This window comes from Mytilus galloprovincialis, chromosome 14, assembly GCF_965363235.1.
Source record: "Mytilus galloprovincialis chromosome 14, xbMytGall1.hap1.1, whole genome shotgun sequence".
Classification (NCBI taxonomy): Eukaryota; Metazoa; Mollusca; class Bivalvia; order Mytilida; family Mytilidae; genus Mytilus; species Mytilus galloprovincialis.
This window is the reverse complement of record NC_134851.1, coordinates 25,471,080-25,497,304: the sequence shown is the minus strand read 5'-3', so window position 1 is coordinate 25,497,304 and position 26,225 is coordinate 25,471,080. Positions and strand designations below refer to the sequence as shown.

Below are 26,225 nucleotides of genomic sequence, written 5' to 3'. Positions count from 1 at the left end.
CGATACAACATCTATGTTACATTTAATTGCAAAACGGAAAATAGTATTTATATTATTACTTGCGGAACTTGCAAGCTGCAGTATGTTGGTGAAACAGAAACTAAATTCAACATCAGACTTAACAATCACCGGTCGTTCTATACAAAAGGAAGAAACTGTCCAATTACGAGACACCTCTTAAGAACAGGACATACTTTTGATAATATCACCTTTCAAATAATTGAGCTAAACCAAAATTGGGACACCAAAAAAAGAAAACAGAGAGAAAGGTTCTGGATGCATCAGCTACGTACTCTTGAATCTGATGGACTTAATGAGAGGGATGAAAAACAGTTCTACCCAAAACCAAAGGAATAAATCATAAATTTCATTCTATTTAACTAAAACAACTATTTGTTAAGATTTAAAAATTATTATGTACAATAAACGGCAAAAATATGTTTTATATAAATCATCAATCAATCTGTTAAACTTTTACACGAACTTTGTGTAGCTCAAGCTACAAAGATATTTTTTGTCATGCATCCGATTTAACCTAGATAGATGCACACGCCCGATGAAGCTAATTTGTTTAGCGAAATATTGCGTGAATAATATATAAATTATAACAACTAATTTTATAACACTCATTAGTGTGTTAAAGTTACATTTTTAGACACTTATATATATATATATATATATATATATATATATGTTACAGATATTTTCTAAATTTAGGCATTTGGTAAAATGCCTGAAAACTTTAGGCATTCTCTAAAATACCTGCAAGATTAAGTCATTATTCAAAATGACTAATTTTTCTAGGCATTTGACAAAATGACTGAAAAAAATGAAAGGCATTTTACAAAATGCCTGAAATTAATTTATAGGATGAATTTGTTAATAAAAAATAAAAAAAATAAAAGCATTGAACACCGGAGCTGTTTTATATATGATGATTACTGAATTAAAAAGAAGAGTAAAAAAGATCAAGAATAAGTTTTACGGATTTATTTCAATTTCACACAATGCAAGCACAGAACTCGGCAATTATAGATAATTTTTCAAAATGTTTTGATGAAAAAAATGATCAAAATATTTGTCCTGATTTTTTGCAAATATATTGATTAACGCAAAATCATTTTTAGCACTTCTACCAAATTTGGAGGAATTTTGATTATCAGTAATAAAGCACGTCCATTTCCATTTCTGATAAAACACTTAATCTTTAACAACATTGGGGTTCACAATGAGCACACACGTCACATATTCATATCTTCTTTTTCATTTGTTTCAAAAAGATTCAAAGTACATTAGCATGACTATAAAAAAGAAGAAGTGGTATGATTGTCAATGAGACAACTCATATATAGCATAGGTTGGTTAAAATATGAACTAGAAATGTGTAAACAAAGCAATATTTTCCAAAATTAAATGTAAACAGTTACAAGTACTAAATATATGCATTCACCATTTTTTTTTACCGAACTGACTGCTAAGATATGTGTTTTGCATAAATTTAAAGCAGAGTTATTGATGTCAATAAATAAGACATTAAAAATACAACCATCATAGCATTTACAGTATAAATTATCTGTTTTATGACCCGTGGTTTATGGTTGTTCTGATATATTTATGCCACTTGGGCCAAGGTTGGCAAAAACCCGGGTCTTATGAGTATTGTCCAGCCCAGTGGGAAATACTGGGAAAACCCGGGTTTTACTGGGTTTTAGTGGGTAATACTGGGCAATACTGGGGAATATAAAATGCTGGTCTGAATTTTTACAGGATTCAGTAATCAAATACAAATGCTATACATTTAAGATATTTATAACCTGTTTTGTTTGTCTGGATAGGTAAAACTGTAAATGTAAAACAAACAAAAATACTTTTTTCAAATAAATATATAACTTCTTTTAAGAATAAACAAATACATGTAAGGAAAATTACATTTAAATAATGTATATGTACTGCCACTAATTAATTAGTAATTTTTCAGATTAGAATGCGGTTTGTTTATGTAACAATACTCAACTCTTTCAATTCTATAAGTGTTAATGGCATGACCCCTTAGGTTGTTTATTTAGCAATATGAATGTATAACATGTATAACAATTATAATTAGCAATCCACTTAAACAATGCGACACAATTCATTATTTTCAAAGTTTGGATTAATGAAACAATGCTTGGTAATTAACAAGCTAGCTAGGTATCCTTAAATGTGTAAATCTTGTATTCTGCTATATAGAAGAGAATGAAATTGAATTTTCATTCTTCTTGAAATGACTGTCAATGGTTATCCGTATAAACAGTATATATTTAGCTGTAATGCTATGGAACTAAGTCTTTACTATTTTGTGTTAGAATAAGCTTAAAAAGTCATATTGCCCAGTAATGCCCAACATCAACCATTTCTGGGAGTATTGCCAAGCCTGGGAATCTCCGGGCGGATAATTCTTTGCATACCCTGACTTGGGCCTCTAATTTGCTAATGAACTTTGCTGTTTTTATGAATACTGATTATTTGGTTCATTTTAAGGACAGAGCACATTGTCATTATATTAAACGACCTTTGTATCTCTAGCTTGTATTGTTTATGCCGCATTCACAAGACAGCACAATTTATAGGTTACGGCTTATCTATATGTTGTCGACAGGACATAAGTACCTCAACAATACTTTCCATCAAGGATCTGTGATTTTCAATGACTGCAAATAGTTTATCCTAATTCGAATTTGCATACATCATGTACATTTTTAAAATGCCTGTCATAAGTCTGGAGCATTTAATTCAGAGATTGTCGTTTGCTGCTGTGTAATAAAACTGAGTTTCGTTATTTATGTGCACATAAAGTAGGCCGACAAATCAACATTTGAATTGTTTTACATTTGTCATGTCTGGACCTTTTATACTGGACTGTGTTGTATGTGCTCATTGTTGAAGTCTGTACGGTGACCTTTAGTTTTTTTTATTTCTGAGTTTTTGATCTTTTGAGGAACATGTGGAAAGCTGTATGTCGCATTTGCAATCATACCACATTTTCTTATTTTTCTTTCTTTTGTACAACAAAAGTTAACAAGAATTATAAACAATATTAATTATTATCCCACTTTTCATTTAATTTTGACATGACAAACAAAGTTGCAGGTGTTATATTAATCATGACTGACAAGAGCCGTGAATTGATGTATTAAAATAAAAAAAAAACATCGTCTATTGCTAATTTGTAAGTTATACAAATTTGAAAGGAATATTACGTTCCGTGGACATTATAATTAAAAATCATATCTTATGTCAACCAAATTTTTGGTGCATATTTGGAGAATCCGTGGAAATCAGTCTGCTTATTTGAACGTAATACAAAATTGATTGGCATGTTACGTCCTATTGCCACTAGACATTATCTATTACATCATGTGTCAACCAAATGTTTGGTACATACAAGCAATATCCGTTCAAATCAATCTGCTTATTTTTACGTAATACAAAATTGAATGGCATGTAACGTCCCGTGGACAATAAGCATTAAAAATCATATCTTTTGTCAACCAATTTCTGGTGCATATTAGAAAAATCCTTGACCATCAATTTATATCAATTTGCATGTTAAAAGTAAACAACCTACTACAACATTTGCACATTATTTTAAAAATTGTCATCGGACTAATTATATATTTTGTGAACCTTTTTTTTGGTGCATATTAGAAGAATCCGTGCACATCAATTTATATCAATTTGCATGTTAAAAGTAAACAACCTACTACAACATTTGCACATTATTTTAAAAATTGTCATTGGATTAACGCTATGATTGACGTATTTTCCGATATTGATTTTTCATATTGTATCCTAAGCACTACCATCTGTCAATGTTAAAGACTATACGAACAGCAGAAGCGGAGAATTAACAAACCAAATAAACTTGTATTGAAATACACCATTAGCCAAAAAATGTCAGAATTTGATGAAGTTCTTAACTTATACAATTTTAGTGATAACCTTACAAATACGGAATTACAATATTTGGAATCATGGCGTAATTTATCCGGACAAAAAGGGATATTTCCCGTATCGACAGGCGTACTTACAATTCTTGCTTTACTATATGGTTCTATATCTCTAATTGCTATTGTTGGCAATGGCATTGTTATATTTGTTGTAGCAAGCCGACGAAAAATGCAAACTGTGACAAATGTTTTTCTTGCGAATTTAGCATTAGCAGATGTTGTAATTGGTATATTTTCCACCCCTTTTCAGTTTCATTCCGCATTGTTACAAAGATGGGTGGTAGCGAGGTTCATGTGTAAGACAGCTACATTTGTGAAAAATCTATCCGTGATTATTAGCATATTGACGCTGACGCTTATTGCCATTGATCGATATGTTGCTGTGATGTATCCTTTGCGAGCTGGTTTCAGGAAGAAAATTGCTATCATTGTATTATTTATGATCTGGACAATAGGTACCGTGTCGAGTGTGCCTGACCTACTGTTTTACAACGTAGAAACAATGTTTGACTTAAAGTATTGGACTAAGAAACCAATTTGTAGAGTAGAATGGCCTTCAAAGGAATTTTCTCGTTTTTACTTTACATATTTACTTTTGTTACAGTACGTTGTGCCTTTATCAATTATAAGTGTTGTTTACATTCGCGTAGCTCACAGAATCTGGGGTAGCAACGTACCGGGGAATGAAACGGATCACAACGACATCCGAGCTGTGAACAAGAAAAAGGTAAGACAAAATATCTTGATAGTTATATAATTTTCTTTATCTGAAAACCTTTAGTAATATCATTTAAAATTCTGTATGTTGTTTTGGATTAATTTACGAGTACCATTTGTAATCATTCATAACGTATTATATATTGTAATTTTTTCTGTCAGAATAAAGGTTTGATCATTTACATGTTTTACCAACGATAAGATTGGTAAGTGTTTTACATATTCTAAGTACGGTACTTTTGGGATTGTTCGAACTGAAATAAACCGACTGTACTTATAAATCTCCTGGAAACGTTCTTTCCACGATCATAAGAGTTCGTGAATTAAAACCCCAGCAATCTGAAACACGAAACGTAATTGAGAATCGGTATGTGCTGCTTCTACTCTCTGCACGAGACGCTTAGGAGCAAGTTCGAAGACAGGTTGCGTCGGAATCGGAATGAAGTGTACGAATGGGTTAAATGTCTTCCTGTGGACTGGTACCTTGTCAACTAGGTAGCACGTTAAAACCCTGCTCAGTTGTCCGTCTAAGTTATCACAGTGTTTATATGCATATTACATTATCATGTTCTCCTCCTGAAAATGCATTTTATTTGCCACTATTACTGGTAGACTGCTACCATGTGAACTAGCACGTTAATCAATCCAGTAAAAGGACGTAAAATAGTAACTAATCATTTAATCATTTTCGTAAGAATTGGGTTAAGTAAGCCGGTTCTATCAGAATGCTACATAAATAAACCTTAATTATAATCTAGTCGACAGCAAATAGGCTAACATACTAATTCTGATTGCATGAACTCTCTATTTCCAAACAAATAATACAAATTAAACTTACGATATTCCCGTGCTTGCATTTCCTATCATGATTTTCTTGATAGAGGGTTGCTGCTCACAAGGAAGCTATTAAACCAAGATTTCCAAATGGTGAAGTTGAAATCATCCCTTCGTAAATTTTACGGACGCCATCACGAGTTTGTTGACCGTTATAGAATAACTGTTTCAAAAATGATATCGGATATGTTCCTTACGTCGTCGTAACTACAATCCCCTTCCCTTTCATTAATGTGACCTACCGAATTAGACTATTTACCGGATTTGTTATCACATAAGCAACACGACGGGTGCCACATGTAGAGCAGGATATTCTTACCCTTCCGGAGCACCTGAGATCACCCCTAGTTTTTTGGTGGGCTCGTGTTGTTTATTCTTTAGTTTTCTATGTTGTGTCGTGTGTGCTGTTGTTTGTTTGTCTTTTTCATTTTTAGCCATTGCGTTGTCAGTTTGTTTTAGATTTATGAGTTTGACTGTCCCTTTGGTATCTTTCGTCCCTCTTTTATTGACATAGCTGAACGATAAAATAAATTCCTTAACCTAAATATGAAAAATATGTACTAAAACCTCGTTATACACAGCTATTTTGGCATTGGTACTATTTCTTCACTAAAAATATGTGATATTATATATTGTACAGGAAATATTCAGTACTATTTTGTTACGTTTCAATTTTTGCAATATCTATGTGCCTGTATTCTAAAATACTTGATTTGTACTAGAAATTTAATTCCTACAGATTTTTGGTTACACAGTTCAATTTCCAGCGTTTTGAAAGGTTGTCTATTTCAAATCTCTTAGAATTATGATTTTCTTACATGGATCATTGTGATCACTGTTGGTATTATTTCTGTACCAAAAACTTCCAGTACAAATCAAGCACTATAAAAGACAGATAACTGATTATTACTATAATTTTAAATTAAAGAAATAGTACTTACTATTAAAAGTAAATTTCCAGTTCCACAGATTTTTAGTACAGAAACAGTACATATTCAAAACTAGCAGTTTATAGATTATGTTTTTGGATGAACACAATACTTTACGCGACTTTTTTGCTAGCTGTAACACCAGGTTTAATCAATCATTTTTGATAAAAGGAAATGTCTGTACTAAGTAGATATAGGAAGATATGGTATGAGAGGCAATGAGACAGCTCTCAATTCAATTAACGACCTATAAAAGTAAACATTTATATGTCAATGTACGCCCTTTAACATGGAGTCGAACAGCAAGCTACAAAGGGCCCCAAAAATTACTAATGTAAAATCATTCAAACGGGAAAAACAACGGTCTAATCTGTATAAAAGCGAGAAACAAGACATACTTATGAACCACATCAACAGACGACAACCACTGACAATCAGATTCCTGACTTATGTCAGGTGCAATATGACAGTTGTCTTCGTTTCCATTGATGCGTTTGTGCTTTTGATAGTGATGTTTGATAAAGAATTTCCATTTTTAATTTTCCTTGAAAGTAGATTTTTTAGTTATTTCACTGTTTACAGCATGTACAAGGACATCATCCAAATGCAGTTTTTTTTAAACGACCTTTAGCATAGCTTGCAGGTTTTAATCTAGATAAATCGCAAAATCTCTGACCACCAACATGACCAATGTACAACGACAATGTACACATGCATAAATGTGTGAAATATGCAATTTGTTCTGAGCTTGTACTGGAGATTAATAGCATTTGATTGTGACCATTCTTTATATACTTCACCTTTCTAAATTTGCATTGAAGTTTGGTAATTTTTGTGTTTTGAAAAATAGAAAAAAAATAAATAAAACAAGGCGTTATAAATTTCATGCATCCGAAGTGTTTTTCGAGATTTACATTCATCAAAAACGCTCACAGCTGAATATTTGGAAGCCAAGGGTGTGTAACATTCTTTTGGGTTGAATGTTTATATAACTAAAAAGGACCAGTGTTCTCGTGGACACAGTATAATCTCGAATTTAAATGTTTAACGAATTACAATTTTCTAAAGGAAGATAAGCAGACTTTACCAAAATCACTAATGTAAATATCCACGAATATGCAAGTCTTCCTCAAACCACGAAAATTGGCACCAACGAAAAAAAATGAATCCACAGTATATAAAATATTTTTTGACGAATGACGTATGATTAAAATGAGTTAAAGTCACAATTAGGTTTTTTGAATATTTGAAACGCTATATCAAAAAGGTATAAAGTTACACAAAAGCAGAAGCCAATAGTGGTAATGATACAACATTGAAACAGAGTACACATTAGATTTACTGTGGATTCATTATTTTTCGTGGGTATCAATTTTCGTGGATTCAGTTCTGATTGCATTATCGTGGAAATTTAATTTCGTGGTTTAGCTTAAGTTTGCTTCCTAACCTATAGAACATTTGTGTTTCGTAGAACATTTGAATTCGTTGTTCGCCTTTAAATACGAAATCCACGAACATGGATATCCCAGAAATAATAACGAATCCAAAGTATTTATATTTTATGTTATAATTAACATAAACAAACCTTTGCATACGAAATCGAGATAGTATTGTTCACGTTCATTTACAGTGTTTTAGAACAAGGACTCTTAATAAAGCGAAATATATAGCATATAGATACAGAAAAGTGACATATATTGGATTGTTAAAGTATGATTAGACACTCAATGGCAAGATTAAAGTTAGTTATTGTTCAGCAAACTATGTATTAGTGTCTTGGCATCGGTAAGTTATATCGATATTATGTCAAATAACTTGTGGGAGAACATCTGTTTTTGGAATATGAAATTGTGCAACCTTTCAATTGGTGGCTTATATTAACAAAAGTTTCCTGTCTCCCTATCTTTCTTATTCTTAATTCGTATGATAACTGTTATCAACGACACTATCGGTTATCTAGTAATTTATTGATTTGGTGTTAGCTGTAGCTAAGTCTCTTATGGTGTTCAAGAACATTTTATCTGCAAATATTTTTACCGGTATCTTAAATTCCTTAGGAAAAAAATCACAAGCGCAACTGAAATGACAATTCCATGTTATAATATCATGATAATGGGTACAGTTTTAATATATATGATCCATGTAATAAGGGGTGTTAACGCTATTTTGTGCATTTTTCCTTTGATCTTTTTTTGTGATAATTTTTCATATCTTGCTACTCGCTTGAGGTGGAAAATTATCGATAGAAACTAAGCAGGCACGTGGCGTTGCTAACGAAATTGACATGAAATTGACAACGTCGTCATAGGTAAAATAGCGGTTAACAGATTATCATTGGTCATCTCAACCCGGTTCAAGCGAGAAAATCAATTTCGTTGAAATAATCAACGATAATCTATAATTAAATACGATTGCACGCGATATAAAACTCGCTGACTACAATGATAACGCTGAACGTCTCTTCTATTTCAATTTGCCTCTTGATATGTCAAAAAGAATTATCCTAAATTTGCATGATTACTGTCATTTCGATTATCTAGCATTACATAATACAATCATATACTTTATTTCTCTAAGTCACTTATGGTGTTCAAAAACAAGTTATAGATCTGCGAATATTTTCTCTGTATTTAGGATCACGTAAGGAAAGAAACGAGAAGCGCAACAGAAGTGATAGTTTAATAATAATGATACAGTACTTTAGTGTTAAGATAAATAATCCCTGCAATTCAGAAAGACGCAAACGAATTGTTAATATGATTGGAAACGCAACAACACTCACATTTTGAGTGATGTGTATTTGGTATTATCTATATTAGAATACAGGTGTATAACTGCGTCCTCACTCTTATGTATCTAACTGACGCCTTATGGATTATGATGGGTCAGTTAAAAACTGTATTATAAATTAATCATGATGGGGACTTTCCTGCAAAGTGAAGCAACGAATAAAAGAACAATAAGAAGACGTGAATTCATGATTCCCCTATGTAATCAATTAAATCAATTAGAGGGAGGGTAGTCGCGTGTCGATGTTCAACCATTCACATAGTCATTTATTTACCATAAGTAAGACAAAAGGGATTATGTAAAGCAAATGGTCTAAAGAAAAATGTCAGTGATTCAGTCTTTCATTCACGGTACAAGATGGCGGAATTTGTGAAAAAAAAATCAGATTTTGAAATTATTCTCTAGTGACGGTTATAAAAGTCTGTTCAGCCCAAGGGGGCTCGTGGGTCTATATCAATTTTTTTTCTTTATATAGAATTTCTCTATATTTTTTCATAAATGAACTTTATTATATACTTAAAAAGAAATGAAATAAAAAAAATGGGGTCACCGTTCATTTAAGCTCACAATCTGCCTCCGGAGTAAGCATACATTTCTGTTAATGTCCTTTTTTTCTGTTGAACTAATAGGAGAAATAAAGGTAATATCGAAAAAAAAAAAAAAAAACAAAACTTAATTACAGAAATCGCTAAAACTTTGCAATTATTTAGTTTATGTAAAGCTTTTTGAAAACAAAAATAAAAGATATAGGTCACCGATGAATTAAAGAAGATATTTCAATGTTAATGCCAAAAAATGGCATTTTTGAACCAAAGGGAGATAGTTTGTAGCTTTTTCAATGGTAAAAACATTTTAAAAGTCATCTGGGGCAAAACCGAATCGAGTTTTAGTCTGGATTTTCGTACCATATTATAAAGTAATAACTAATAGCGTAATAAATAAAATTTGTAATGAAAAAAATAAATGTTTAGTTTTTTGCCTAAATTTTTGTACCCGCAAGCCTCCTTAACAACTAAATATTTGATCGGACATACAATTGTCGCTGTCAAATTTGGAAAGAACACACTAAATGAAGTAGTTTTCATGTGACACATCGGCATCTCTATCTGCTAAAATGTATACCTTACATATTACATTGACTGCCAACTTTGAAGAATAGAATAAATCAAAACGTCTATATCTCTAACCAAGTTATACTTATTTAATTTTAACTTCAAAGTGATTTCAAACGAACCGTTTCAGAAAGCAATAACATTTCTGTAACGTCGTAATCAATTTCGTCCATTTTTGCTATCATCTTTCTGCATCAGGTTTTTAAACCTGCAATTCCTTGTTTGTCCTGATTTTTGTTTTTCCTTATAATTACGTGAATTATCAATCTGTTTTTGTGTAACCTCAAAACTTAAGAACTTTAACGAACAGTCGGGAAGTTAAACCACTGTTTGTTTATATCAGCAGTGCATGTACAATTTCATTATTATCTTTTTCACTTTTGTAGATGTGTGGACATTCAGGCTCAGTTTTGGCCAAATAAAATTATGTATTTGAGAAGTATTTTGAAATGTGTGAAATCAGGATTGGATCATAATATGTGGTTTTTTAATGAAAACAGAGAAAACTGATAAGTCAATGAAGTTTTTCATCATTATTTCCTTTAAAGAAACTTAACTCAGTAGGAAGATAGAACAATATGATTTCAGAAATGTTAATTGTAAATATTTCCATATTCTTACCAAATATATAAACTGGTATCTTGTTTACCCATATACTTTTCCACTCTGATTGTACTTTGAAATTGATGTAGAAAATGATTAAAACTGGTTCTATTACTAGCCACACCACTCACTTTTATGACAGTTGCATCAAATTCTATTATATGGACAATGATGTGTGAACAGACAGAACAATCAGACATAATAGGTAAAAATGTCAGAAAAAGTGGTACCGCTGTCAATATCGAATTACTATCTTAATCTTTAAACAACTAACAAATATCTCAACAAAGAAACACAAGGCAAATGAAAAAAACACAAAAATGAAAGAGAAGAATACAAAAATTTACCAAAGTAGGTTACTTTCGTGAAGAGGGGAAGATTGTAGTTATGGCATAAGGAAGATATCCGAGATGATATGTGAAACTGTTATTCCATTAAAGTCAACCAACTCGTGATGGCGTCCGTAAAATTTACTACGGGACGATTTCAACTTCAACATTTCGAACTCTTGGTTTAGTAGCTTTCTTGTAAACATCATCCCTCGATTAAGGACATAATCAAAGGAAAAACAAGCCCGTGAATATCGAATCAATTATAAGATATGTACTCCGTATGCAGACTCTACTAACATTACTCACAACCACAGTATTCTAAGAGTATTTACAACAGTAATTCAATTCCCTTAAGTGATGACATAACATTCAAAGCAATCAAAGAATCCGAACTCATGATCAGTTAAAAATACTTAGAAATACAAAGAAAAGAAAGTTACGTAAAAGTAATTTCAATCATGTTCAGAACATTGTTTTTATGTATTATAGACGTAAAATGTTACACATTTGTATAGGAAATAAAGCATCACAGTGACTGTGGCATTTGCCTGAATGTCAATGACGCCATATTGTTTTACGATTACGTCCTTTTCTTTCTTTGATTTTTAGCATTATAATGGTGATTTTTGGAATGTATTTGAATGTTATGTCAGCACTTAAAGGAATGGAACTACTGTTGTTATTGCTTCTTAGTTTCTTATGTAGACGAAACGACGTCTGTGGTATTAAATTATGAGCCTGGTACCTTTGATGACTAATTAGATTACGAAACAGGTGTTTTTAATCGTGCAAATATCGTGTTTTGCGATTGGCTTTGTAAACTTCATTTTCAACAGTTTCAAAAGTTGTACGTAGTTTAAGCTTAATGCATTGCATTATCTTCAAGATAAAACAGCTCTATCAACACTTATTTATATCTTAATGTCATTGAGTACACTATTATTTATGCCTATGAATTCAAGTTTTTGTAAACTTTCATAACCTTATAACATGTATTGAATATACTATTCTTTATGGCTTTGAATTTCAGTCTTTGTTAGGTTTCAAAACCTTACCATGTTTATAACATCTTTCATGTGCACTTCAAAACTGTTACTAATTAGGAAATATCAATGTTACTAATTTAAATTAAACGCAACTTCCGTGATGTTTGTTTTATAAAATGACAAGGAATTATCTAAAGCCTTCAGGAATTGAAACAGAAACTTCATTTAAAAACTAATATATCTGACCACATTGGGTGAACTGTTTGTAATACGAGTGATTGAGTTAAGATATTATGTAGACGAAATGCACGTCTCACGTATTAAATTATCAGCGAGGTATCTTTGATATTATTATGCGTCATTTTTGCATATTATTCTATTTAATTTCAACAAAGAAACTGTTGAATAATGATTGGTTATGAAAGTTGCTCGAAATATACAAAGAAGGTCAGAATAATTCACTTTATATTATGATTTTCAATGGGTTAACATTTTTTTTCCAAATCGAATATCACTAAATGACACATCTTATTTGTTGCAACTCCGTTTAAATTGTGTATGACGATGGCCCCGACAAAACTTTTCGAACACTTGAAAATGTCCATACATAAAAACGAAGATATGGTATGATTGCAAATGATAACTCTGGATTATTTAACAAAAACATATCTTCCACATAACGAAAGGTATTGTTGTAATGTATGATTAGACACTAAATTGCAGGATAAAGTTAATTATTGTTCATAAAACTATGTGTTAATATCTTGACATCTGTTATGTCAAAAATCTTGTTGGAGAATATCTGCTATGGGAACACGAAATTACGTAACATTACTATTAGTGTTGTATAATAACCAATGTCTCTTCTTTTCCAATTTCATTTTGAAATGTCAGAACGGATTATTCTTAATTCGTATGATAACTGTTATCAACGGTACTCTGATTTATTCATTTTGTTTTAGTTGTAGCTAAGTCACTTATGTTGTTCAAAAACATTTTATCTGCGAATATTTTATTCCTGGATGTTAAATCACCTTAGAACTATAAACGCAGAAGAAATATCATGTTAATATAGTACAGTTTATATGATCCTTTCAATTCAGGAGAAAAAACACCGTGTTTAATACGATTGCACACGCAATGACACTCACATATTAAAAAGATTAAGCGCAACGTCTCTTCTCTTCTACTTTTCCTTTTGGTATGTCAAAAAGGATTATTCTTAATCTGTATGATTATATAATTAATGTCATTTCAATTATTTAGCATTACATAATACAGTCATATAGTTGAATTCTCTAAGTCACTTATGGTGTTCTAGAATTTTTTTTTACGAATATTAAGGATCACTTTAGGGCAGAAACAAGAAGCAAGAACAGACGTGACAGTTAAATAATGATGATACAGTAGTTCATTGTTAAGATATAGAATCCAAGTAATTCCGAAAGACGTAATCGAATTATAAATATGATTTCTTACGCAATAAAATTCATATTTTGAATGATGTGATACAGAACTCAAACCGCCTGATATATATCTAGTGTTGTCGTTATTATGATAATTCGACACGGTGGAAAAGCAATCGAGATGACCAATGGTATCTGTTTATTGTAATTTTACGTATCACGACGAAAAGCATGTGAGCCCTTAGTTTATAGCGATAATTTTTCAATCGTCTTATTGTGCTGAGAAAGGAATATATCAGTCAGTAAGATCAAATGAACATTTTATAAGATAGAGATAAAAGTGTATAACTACGGCGTCACCCCTATGTACCTTACTGACACTCTATGGATTTGTAAGGGTCAGTAGCAAACCGTATTTAAGGAATGACTGTAATATTTTTTCTGTCTATGAAGAAATAACATAAAAATTTGGTGCACACTGAATAACGCGCGTAGCGGGTTATTTAACAGTGTGCACCACATTTTTATGTTATTTCGAATAGACAGAAAAAATATTACAGTCATTTCTTATAATTTAATTCTAAATCCATTTTAAACCGTAGAAAACCATGAAAAAAACGTTGATGACGTCACGGTCACATGACTAAATTATGTCTATGGGCTCATAACAAAGAAACGTCAGCCAATCAGAAGACGCGTTACATCCAAAATTAAATTATTACAAATTAATCACGATGGGTGACTTTTCTACAAAAGCGAAGCAACAAATACAATAACAATAGCAGAAGACGTGAATCCATGATTCCTTATGCAATCAATTGAAAAAAAATCGGGATAGGAATCACCACGAGTCGGCGTTTAACTAGTCACCTCGTCATTGTTTTTACCCTAAGTAAGATTAAAATGTATTTTAAAAACAAAGTGTCACTATTTTAAGTATTATGTAACCGATTCAGTCTTTCGTCAACGGAACAAGATGGCGGAATTTAAACAAAAAACAATTTTTGAAACTATCCTCCAGTGACGGTTTAAAAAGTCTGTTCAGACTTAACAGTTGATAACAACTAAATAAATATTTGATCGCACATACAATTTTCGATGTCAAATTTGGAAAGTACACACTAATGGACGTATTTTTCATGTGACACATCAACCAACTGTATCTTCTTAAATGTATACCTTAAATATTACATTGACTGCCAACTTTATAGAATAAAATAAATCAAAACGTCTCTATCTCTAACTAAATTAAACTTAGTTGATTTTAACTTTACAGGCTATTTAAAACCAACCAATTCCAAAAGCAATTCAATTTATGTAACTTCTTAATTAATTTCGTCTACGTTGGCTATTATCTTTCTGATATGCACCAGGTTTTCAAACCTGCAATTTCATGGGTGCTTTTTTGTGTTTTTGTTCTTCAATGCAATCAAGTGTCTGAATCAACCATCTGTTATGTTTAATATCAAAACGGATGCACTTTTGCATACAATCGATATATCGTGAGTCAAACCACTGATTGTTTGTATCAGTAGTGCATGTACAAGTTCATTATTGTCTATTTCAATTTTTATATGTGTGAGGGCATTAAGGTTAAGTTCAGTTTCTGCCAAATAGAATTATGTATTTGAGAGGTACATGTATTTCGAAATGTGTAAAATCAGGATATATAAATGTTTGATCATTAAATATGTCATTTTCATGAAAAACAAAGAAAACTGGTTTATGCAGTTTTTATCATTATTTCCTTTAAAGAAAAATAATGCGCTAGCAAGAAAGAACAATATGATTTCAGAAATGCTTAGTTATTGAAATATTCTTACCAAAAATAAAATTGTATCTCGGTGCCAATATACGATGTAAGATAAGGAGTTCCAAGAAATTTTACAAAATATACAAAGTTTTAACTTTATAATAGTTTTGCATCGTTACTTGTTAACTTATTAAATATGAAATTTTATTTCATTTTCTGAATGCCATATACCTTTGTTAAGCCTCGGTCACACCTTACCGGATAGCTCGAACGGACGCCTAACGGATAACTTTTTTTTTCAATCCGTTCATGTCCGTTAGACGTCCGTTCTTATCCGTTAGACGTCCGTCCATATCCGTTGCATGTCCGTTAAGCGTACGTTTTATCCGTCGGCGTCCGTTTTGTCCGGTGAAAATGTTCAAAACTTTAAACGGACGTCCAACGGATAAAATGTCGGTTGAACGTCCGTTAGGCGTCCGTTTTGTACGGTCCTCGTTCGTTTCGTTTCCGTTATGTATCCGTTACGTGTCCGTTATACATCCGTTGGAGGTCTGGAAGATAAATTCACCAACAGACTTCTACCGGACGTTTAACGGATAAAACGGATGTTGAACGGATGAGAAACGGACTTCTACCGGACGTATTACGGATGAAACGGATGATGAACGGATCTGAAACGGATAAATGCAAATTATTGGTATGTCAGATTTCTTAAGGTTCATGACTTCTTAATATTCTTAATCGATCATAGAGTATAGGCACGTCTTCACAATCAAGCAGTTCTTATTCAGGCCAGACACTGCCCTTTGGCGGAATTTTGAAGAATAAACCAAAACCAGCTACACAGAAACATTTTGAATATATATGTGATTTACATGTATTATTATTGTCGCCTTTGATTTTTCCGTATATCTTGTTTATCCGTTTTATCCGGTACGTTTCCGTTAGGTGTCCGTTTTATGCGGTACTCGTCCGTTGGATTTACGTTCGACATCCGTTCTGTCCGGTTCGTGTCCGTTTCTCGTACGTTGCATATCCGGTGTGTGTCCGTTATGCATCCGTTACACGTCCGTTTTATTAGGTCAGTACATCAACGGACTCCCAACGGATAACAATTTTTTCAACGGACAACTTTTATTTTCATCCGTTAGGCGTTCGTTCGTGCTATCCGGTAAGGTGTGACCGAGGCTTTAGGACAATTTTAACAATATGTAGGACAGTGTATCCTAATTTATTTCTGACCAACAAAATGCGAGACAAAAAATCATTCGGTCAATTAGAATTATTTAGATTTTTAGTTCACGGGTAGTTGAAAATATAGAAGAAAAGAACAAATTTCTTTTTTGGTCAGAAAAAAAAACAGAAATAGTTTGGCACAAACTATGTATGGACACTTTTCAATGTGCACTCATAACTGATTGTGATCTAGAAACTTTATCAACACCTTCTCCATCGACATCAATCATGTGTGCTGACAAGGCTAATGGTAAGATCATTTAAAAAAAAACCAGTCTCACTCTGTGATGTCACAATCGAATTTAGAAGGATGTAAGAAATTAAAATCATAAAATACTGAACACCATAGAAAATTTAAAAAGGAAAGTCCCTGATCAAATGGCAAAATCAAAGCTCAAACACATCAAATGAATGAATAACAACTGTTATTTTCTTAAATTGAAATTCTGGATTACACCTGGTTTCATAGCTATTTAATCCCCTCACTTGTATGATAGTCGCATTAAATTCCATTTTATTGACATTGATGTTTTAACAAAACAGTCAGACATAATAGGAACAAATGTCAACTTTGTGTTATAATCTTAATAACTAAAACAACAACAGCTATCTCAACAAAGAAACACAACACGGCATATGGACAGACAAGAATACAAAAAAACTACCATAGAACAACACATGATGTGATGTCCATTGTCAACCAGGTATTCCATACGGTCAATAAACTCAAAATAGTTTCCATAAAGCACTCGAAGGGTGAAGTACAAAGTTACCACTTAAATAATGACTTTATTTGGAACGCTTGGTTCAAAAGCTTCACTACAGAGACTGTAAAATAATTCTGAAAATATTCTTTATATTTTCTTTCTTCATATCAGTGTAATTGCGTATGCACATTTTACAACATGACTTTTGAATGTCCCTTGTAGGTTCCTCCGTCTTTTTATCAACTTAATAACACAATTCTAATAATCTGGTTCACAATCTACTATAAAAAAATGTCATGGCTTCCATGTCACTGATAGTGCACAACAAAACTAGAACGTAGGCAATATTTTTTTCGATTGCATTTTGGTTCATAAAAACAAGATTTTAGTCGGAATTATCTTTCAATAAGATCTATAATAAACTAGTTAGTTGGTGTGGAGCAAAAATCGAATAATGGAATAATTAGTTATCAAAGCTACCAGGATTATAATTTAGTACGCCAGACGCGCGTTTCGTCTACATAAGACTCATCAGTGACGCTCATATCAAAATATTCATTAAGCCAAAAAAAGTACACAAGTAATTTTTGATACAGGCTATGCATCAAATTAGGTAATGTTATAGCTTTATCCCAAAACAAAGCATTCTAAGAGTATTATCAACAGTAATCAAATTCCTTTTAAGATGACATATCATTCAAATCAAATCAAAGATAGCGAACTCATGATCCGTTAAATTTATTTAAAAAGAAAAGAAAACTACGTAAAAGCTCATGTTTAGATTTTTTTTAATGAATTACAGATGATAAATGTTAAACCTTTGTAAATAAAATAAAAGCATCATAGGGACTGTGATATTTGCCTAAATAACATCGACACCTTTTAATTTGTTAACAATCTAATTTTTTTATTTTGTTTTAGTTTTTTAAAATTACAGTAGACAATGGTAGAGATTTCCTGAATAGATTTGAAGCTCAGCTTACATCAAAGTTGTTTTAGTTATGCAAATATCCTTTTCCTTTTGTCGCTTTGTGAATTGGATTTTCGACACTTTAATCTACGTTTTGACTAAGCCTAATGCAATGCATTATCTTCAAAATTAGTTTTTTTCTAACATTATTCATATTTTTTTTTATGTCATTAAGTACACTGTTCTTATGTCTTTGAATTCAAATTTTTGTAAGTTTTAAAACCTTGCAAATATCCTTTCCTTTTTTCGCTTTGTAAACTAATTTTTCGACAAATCAATCTGCGTTGTATGTAGTCGAAGCCTAATGCAATTCACTATCTTCAAAATAAAGTTGCTCCCTTTTCACCTTCTTTTGATAGTTTTTTGTTTGTTTATGTTATTTAGTACACTATTATTTAAGTCGTTGATTTCAAGTTCTTGTAAGGTTTCAATGCCTTATAACATGTATAATGACAAGTCTAAGCTTAGTGCAAAGTAATATCTTCAAAATAAAACTGCTCCTTTTTTCAGCATTTTTCTTTGTGTCATTAAGTTCAATATTCTTTGTCTTTGAATTCAAGTGCTTGTAAGGTTTCCAACCCTCGTAAAATGTAGAATAGGCACGTCAATATTGTATTACTAATTAGGAATTACCATGATACTAATTTAAATTGAACGCAACTTCCGTGATGTTTGTTTTACAAAAGAACAATGAATTATCAAAAACATTAAGCAATTCAAACAGAACATTGACTTCTTATAAAAACTAGGATATCTTATCACATTGCGTGCATTGTTTATATTTGAATTATTGAATTCAGATACTTCTCGTCATTTTTGGTTTATTATTATATTAAATTTGAACAAGTAACTGTTAGATAATAATTAGTTATAAAGGCGGTTTGAAATATACAATGGAGGTTATAGGATTTCACTTTAAAATAATGATTTACAATGGGTTTAAATTATTTTATAAACTTCATGTGATCAATAAACGTATACAATAAATCCCAAGGTTAGCGTATTTAGCATCAGCGATAAACGCACTTATTATTTAAATGTATATTCTAGTAACCGTGTGTCTTGCCGAGTTTAGAATGTTTTTGTTCGGGACTAAACTGTTTATTGGTCTTATTAAATATTTTTTGTATTCGAGTGTCATTGATGAGTCTTTTGAAGACGAAACGCACGTCTGTCTCAAATTCAAGATATCAATCCTGGCATCTATGATAAGTTTATTTGGCACTTGTTTTCTCCCTGGCATTAAACCCCAAACTTGATGAGTAAGATTTACCAATTCCTGGTCTTTTGAAATCTACTTTTATGTTTTGAAAATCTTTATATCGTGAAACCGTATTTCAATTTTTCATATTTCCACATTTATTATGAATGTTATTAATAATATAGATGTCCAACAGCCATACAAGACAACTGACTTCACGGTTTTCATTTTAACGTCAATGATAGCTATGCCACAGGCAATGCATAATCACCAGCTGTTAATATTCCTAGCAATTATTTTGATGGTTCGTAAAATGTAAAATGTTTCGTACATATTTTTTTTTATCTATGATGTGAAGTTTACAAAGCAATATGAACAAAATGACTGATATTGCGTTTATTGTTTAAACAGTTTTGAATTGATAACAGTTTCTGGATTAATCAACTGATACGGATAAAACCTTGGATCATAAAATAATATTGCATTTTAACAGTGCTGTTGTGTCAGTAGTTGAGTTGAATTATACTGTGTCGCTTTGAATTTGATCATGATTATACGTTATAGATATTGGCGGATATTACTTTATAATCAAGACCATCTCTCAATCCCAGATCTTTATTTGCGATATTTGGCAATTGCATTTCTTTATTAAAGCATGATAGATTAACCAGACTTCAAAATTCTATTGAACAATTCAAAAGACCGCACTCACATTGAACTCTCAATTGTGAGAGATATGTATGAGATGGGATACTTACAGAAGACATATGACCTTGACAAATTATTTTTACCTGTCCAAAATAACGAGCATCGAATCCAGTGGTGGTCGTTGGTTGCACTGTATCATTATACATGTTATTTTATATGTTTTATTCTTTTTTTTTGTTATGAAATGGTTCACTCGTTTTTTGTTTGAATACGTTTCACATGTTAACATGTCATTTTGAAGGTCGCACAAGCCTCTACATTTACTGACACCAACGTCATTTGCACTCATGACTGCATTGGCTACAAGTGCTTCCAAAGGTAATAGTAAGCATTTAAGATTTTAATCCTAGTTTTGAGTCTACTTTGAAGTTTTTAATTTCATTTATTCCTGCTTCAGTATACCCTGATAAAACTACAGAAAAAGGTTCACTATATATTAATACTTACATATACTGCCTTCTTTTGAAGGCTATGGATTTTTTTATGTTGGGGAGTGCTTTCGCATTAATATATGATTACATCAATTTGTTCTCAAAATAATAAATTTGTCCTAAATGAATTGGAGGATGAAAAGACAAAGAAGAATGGAACGTAATGAAAATCAATTCAAATTACAATTATAATAATATTCTATCATTGCTATTTGTTTCTATTCTTAAGATATCAATTTCATGGAATCATATCAAGTATTGCTGTATATGAGAAATATATCTGAAGATAGTTACATCTGCTCTTGTTATTTTTTATTGGAGGCAATGAACTCAACATACATTAAAATTGTATATGGCCGACGCGTGTTTCGTCTTCAAAATTAAAAGACCCTTTAGCTAAATACAAAAACTTTGTAATTTGTTATACAGATACTCTGGCATTTTTTAAATGTTTGTGTTTGCAAATAATGTTAGAGACGTGGTTCTAGGGATAAAATGAAATACCTCCCATAACCAACCCCCTAAAAAAAATAAAGTAAATAAAATAAAATAAAATAAGAAGTAAAAACACATAGCAAATTAAATTACGGACATTGATATCAGTCTATCATTATTTTTTGTTTCTTGATCAAATTTATTTGTATCATACAATGTTTTGCTGTTGGATATTTAGATTGATATGTAAATTAAAAAAAAAAAATATATCTTAAAACAACAGGCAAAATATATCAGAGGGGCATTCAAAGTCGAAAATAACGCCAGAGAGTAAACAATTACCGGATAAACTCATCATAGATACCGGAAATGAAATTTTGTAATTGCGCTAGACACTCGTTTTGTCTATAAACGACTTATCAGTGACGCTCGAATGATTTTTAAAAAAGGCTAAATAAAGTACGAAGTTGAAGAGCATTCAGGATCACAAAATCACTAAAAGTTTTGCAAAATACAGCTATGATAAGATATTCCTGAGGTAGAAAGCATAAGTATTTAAGACATTCAAGGTTATGTAAACTGTTAATGTATAATTATGACAATATCAAATACAATACATGTCAAAACATTGGTTACGTTGAACTGACAATCAGCCTGCTACAATATCATGGAGATATTGACAAATCACATATGTCCGTTTTATCAAACATGTTAGGGCATAAATTGGTTACTTGCAAGGCCATAAGGCTTAAAACAACGCATGTACACGGGGAAATTACAAAAAGTCGATTTTTTACCTGTTTTTAGCACTGCCATGTTGGATCACTTACTGCAATTATGATGATCATTTTAACACCAGTAATGTTGAATATAGCTAAGGTAAACAATTTATTGCATGTATTTTCAATTTAAAATAAGTCAGATTCTTTTTATTTTACCTTTAATGCTTAATAATATTTGAACAAATAACAAAATCAACTGGTCAGTACGCCGAAAAAAATCTAGTAGTGTCACAAAAATACCTCGCTGTTTCAACAGAAAAATAAATAATTATGTTCAATTTAAAACAAAAATGTTGGATTTGTCCTTCGCTTTAGAACTAAGCGTGAAATTCACTGACCATGCCGTAATTGACATTGTTGTGTGGTTGTTTGTGTATGATTCATATGTACAATTTTAGTTGAACTTAAACCTTGGCGCCGTAGAATATGAAGTTAACTAGGCTGTTGACAGACAATGGGTTTATTTCATATTGCCCTGCTGAAATGCTCCAAAACCAACAGAAAGTTGTTAACTAATCGACAGTTAGCATAGGGTCAATCACTACGTCATTGTAATGTTACATAAATACACTTCGGAGGTCACGTAGATTCATAAAATGCTCTCCTACAGCAATGCACAAACGAAGTTCGTTAGTGGGTGGAGCTTGAAAGCGATATCTGTAAAGCATATGAATACAGAAAAACAACGATATATATTGGTCTGTTATTACATGATAAGAAACTCTAATACAGGACAAAAGTTAGTTATTGTTCATAAAACCAAATACGATCCATTATGTCATATTACATGTGGGAGAACATCTTTACATGTGGGAGAACATCTTTCATTGAAATACGAAATTATGATATATTCCCCCAATTTTTATTTTGATATATCAGAACGGATTATTCAGAATTCGTAGATAACTGTTATCAACAGTACTAACATTTAACTATTATTACATGACAGAACTGTCTCATTGGTTAAAAGAACAGGAAATCCTTTTTGATCAAAACGTTATAAATTACTGCGGCATAACTCACGAGAGGTTAATGTAAGATTTTGAACAACGTTCGTGTATCTAAATATACATTTTCCAAGGTAATGCCAATGACGCAGGTTTATGACGTCATGTAAATTTCCGTTTTTCTTTCTTTTGTTCTTGTTTTAGTACTATGACAATATAGTACATTTTATCATGTATGATCCTTGAAATTCAGGATGATTTATAAGATTGGTCTCTGTGAATATCATATCTCTTGGGTTGTTAAACCATTGTATCATCCTCATCAAAAGTCAATAACTGTATAGTAATACATTCATTTTGTTTTAGTTGTACCTAGTCACTTATGGTGTTCAAGAACATTTTATCTGCGACTTTTTTTTTCTTGTATGTTAAATCACATTAGGAAACAAATAAGAATCACAGCAGAAATGACATTTCTATGTTATTGTACCATGGTAATGTAGACAAGTTTTATTATGTAAGATCCTTGCAATTTTAAATGTTTTGTAAGATTGCACGCGACATAACACTCATATATTGAAATGATAACGCTCAACGTCTCTTCTGTTCTTATTTTCCTTTTGATATGTCAAAAAAGATTATCTTTTACTTGTATGATTATATAGTTACTGTCCTCTCAATTATCAAACATTACATAGAACAGTCATAAAGTTAATCTGTCTACGTCACTTGTGGTGTTCTAGAAAAAGTTATCTGCAAGTATTATTCCTGTATTTAGGATAACTTTAGCATGTTTAGGAAGACAAAGATAGCGCAACATAAGTGACAGTTAAATCATCAAGATAATGCAGTGCAGTATTATGATATGAAATCCCTGCAATTGATTAAGGACGTAAACGGGTTGCATATAAACTTGTACACCCAATAAAACTCACAATTTGTGTGTTGTAATCCTGAACTTACGTCGACTGATGTACTTGGTATTGTCTTTATTTAGTTATGTATCTTACTGACGCGCTATGAATTTTGCGAGAGATTGTAGCGAATCGCAAAAGACTCACTTTCTGTGTCATTTGGGCTCTTGTGGAGAGTTGTCTCGTTAGAAGTTATGCAACATCTTTTTTTATATTACATGCAAGGCGACACAATAATAACAGTAACAAAAGAAACAAAGACAAGATTCTCCCAGGTGATCCGTTGAATCAATTGAAAGAACCAATCATATCGTCTTTTATTTGAGTACGATTGAAAGGGATATGTAAGATAAAGTGTCAAAACTACATATTATAGTACACAAAACATTATTGATGTTAATGGTGAAAGTACACACGTCCGCAAACTGTATCTTCTAAAATGTATACCACAAATACAACATTCAACATTCATCGCCCACTTTCAAAAAACCTCAACCTCAACCTCTAACGAAATTAAACTAATTTAATTTTAACTTTACAACTGATTTTAAACCAGTCAGTTGAAAAACAATTACATTTCTCTTTTTTTTTTTAAACTTCTTCATCAACTTCGTGTACGTTGGCTATAACCTTTTTCTTCTAGGTATAAAACCTGCAATGCTTTGTTTTGTTTTTGTTTTTTTTTTTTGTTCTTAATTGCAATCACGAGAGACATCAATCATGTTTTTTAAAACGTTAAAACGAAAGAACTATAATGATCGTGAAGTCAAACCACTGCTTGTTTGAATCAGGATTACATGTTAAGTTCCATTATTGTCTATTTTGATTTTTTTATTATAGGGGCATCAGGGTTCAGTTTTAGCTAAATAACATTAAGTATTTGAGAGTATTTCATATTTGTGCACATTATTTGAAAATGTGTAAATACCAAATATGTATAAATGAATTTCTTAGGATTATAGTGCTTTGACGTCACAAGGCATTAACATTCGTCATTTTCCTGAAAACATAGAAAACTGAGGAGTTTGAGCAGTTTTTCATCATTTTTACTTTGAGGAAACATAATGCGTTGGCAAGAAACAACTTAATAATTCAAGAAAAGCTTTAGTATTACTATTGATATATTCTTATTAAAAATATAAGGTTGTTTATTGTCTGCCAACATACTTTTCAAATCTTACATATACAGAAAATGTTGATGTAAAACAAGGATACACAAGAAAGCACATAAGCTAATATGAATGACAAGAATACAATTTTGTGCTTAATTATTTACCTTAGCACAACAACACACTGTTGGAATGTCTGGGATCACCCCCAACCCCTGTATCTATAACGGTCAATAAACCAAAATTCGTGTCAATAAAACTTTCGAAGGGTTAAACACAAACAATGGTGACTTAAGCATACATACAAAGACTATATAATAATCCAGAAAAGATTCTCAATATGTGCTATCCGTACTACTTTTTTGAAAGTCCCTTTTATATCCCACAACTTTTTTAACAGATTAATTAAAAAAATATATTTAGATTTAAAACGAAAAGAAAGCTACGTAAAAACTCAGGTTAAGAAGATTGTTTAATGAATTGAAGATGTTAAATCTAAAAACTTTGTTAAGAAAATAAAAGCGTCACAGGGACTATGATATTTCCTACATGATAACGACATCTTATTGTGTAACGACTACGTCATTTTAACTTCTAAACAATTTAAATTTTTTATTGTTTTAGATTTTTAGAATCACAAAGGAGATTTCTGGAATAGATTTGAAGCTTAGTTTACGTAAAAGTTGTTTTAGTTATGCAAAATACTTTTACTTTTGTCGCTTTGTAAATTCGATTTTCGACAGTTCAATCTACGTTTTGAGTAGTCTAAGCCTAATGCATTATCTTCAAATAAAACTACTCCTTTTTTCAACATTTATAAATAGTTTTTTTATGTCGTTGAGTACACTATTCATTATGTCTTTGGATTCAAGTGCTTGTACGGTTTCAAGTGCAAAGTATTATCGTCAAAATAAAACTGCTCCTTTTTTAACATCTTTTAAGATTTCACAGAGTGCACTATTCCTTATGTCTTTGAAGTCAAGTACTTGTAAGGTTTCAAAACCTTATAACATGTACAATGGGCACTTCTATACTATTTTACTAATTAGGAATTACCGTGATACTTATTTAAATTAAATGCAACTTCCTTCTCATTTATTTTATAAACTAACAAGGAATTATCTAAAACCTTAAGCAATGGAAATAGCGCATCGACTTCATTAAATAAAACCAATATATCTGATCACATAACGTGCGTACATTGTTTTTTTTTAAAGATTAAATTAAGATGTTGTGCGTCATTTTTGCATATTATTCTATTAAATTTGAAAAAAGTAGCTAGTCGAACAGTGATAAGTTATCAAGGCGGCTTGAAATATACAAAGGAGGTAATA

General features: G+C 31.4%; 1 protein-coding gene across 1 annotated transcript in view; it reads left to right on the top strand.

The window, feature by feature from the left end:
• Nucleotides 1-3,893: 3,893 nt before the first annotated feature.
• Nucleotides 3,894-26,225, top strand: part of LOC143058533 (neuromedin-K receptor-like) — a 62,233-nt gene continuing 39,901 nt past the window's right edge. Inside the window, exon 1 of the mRNA XM_076232037.1 lies at nucleotides 3,894-4,716. Within this exon, the coding sequence (XP_076088152.1) occupies nucleotides 3,934-4,716 (783 nt within the window). The 5' untranslated portion in view covers nucleotides 3,894-3,933. The remainder of the gene's footprint in view (nucleotides 4,717-26,225) is intronic.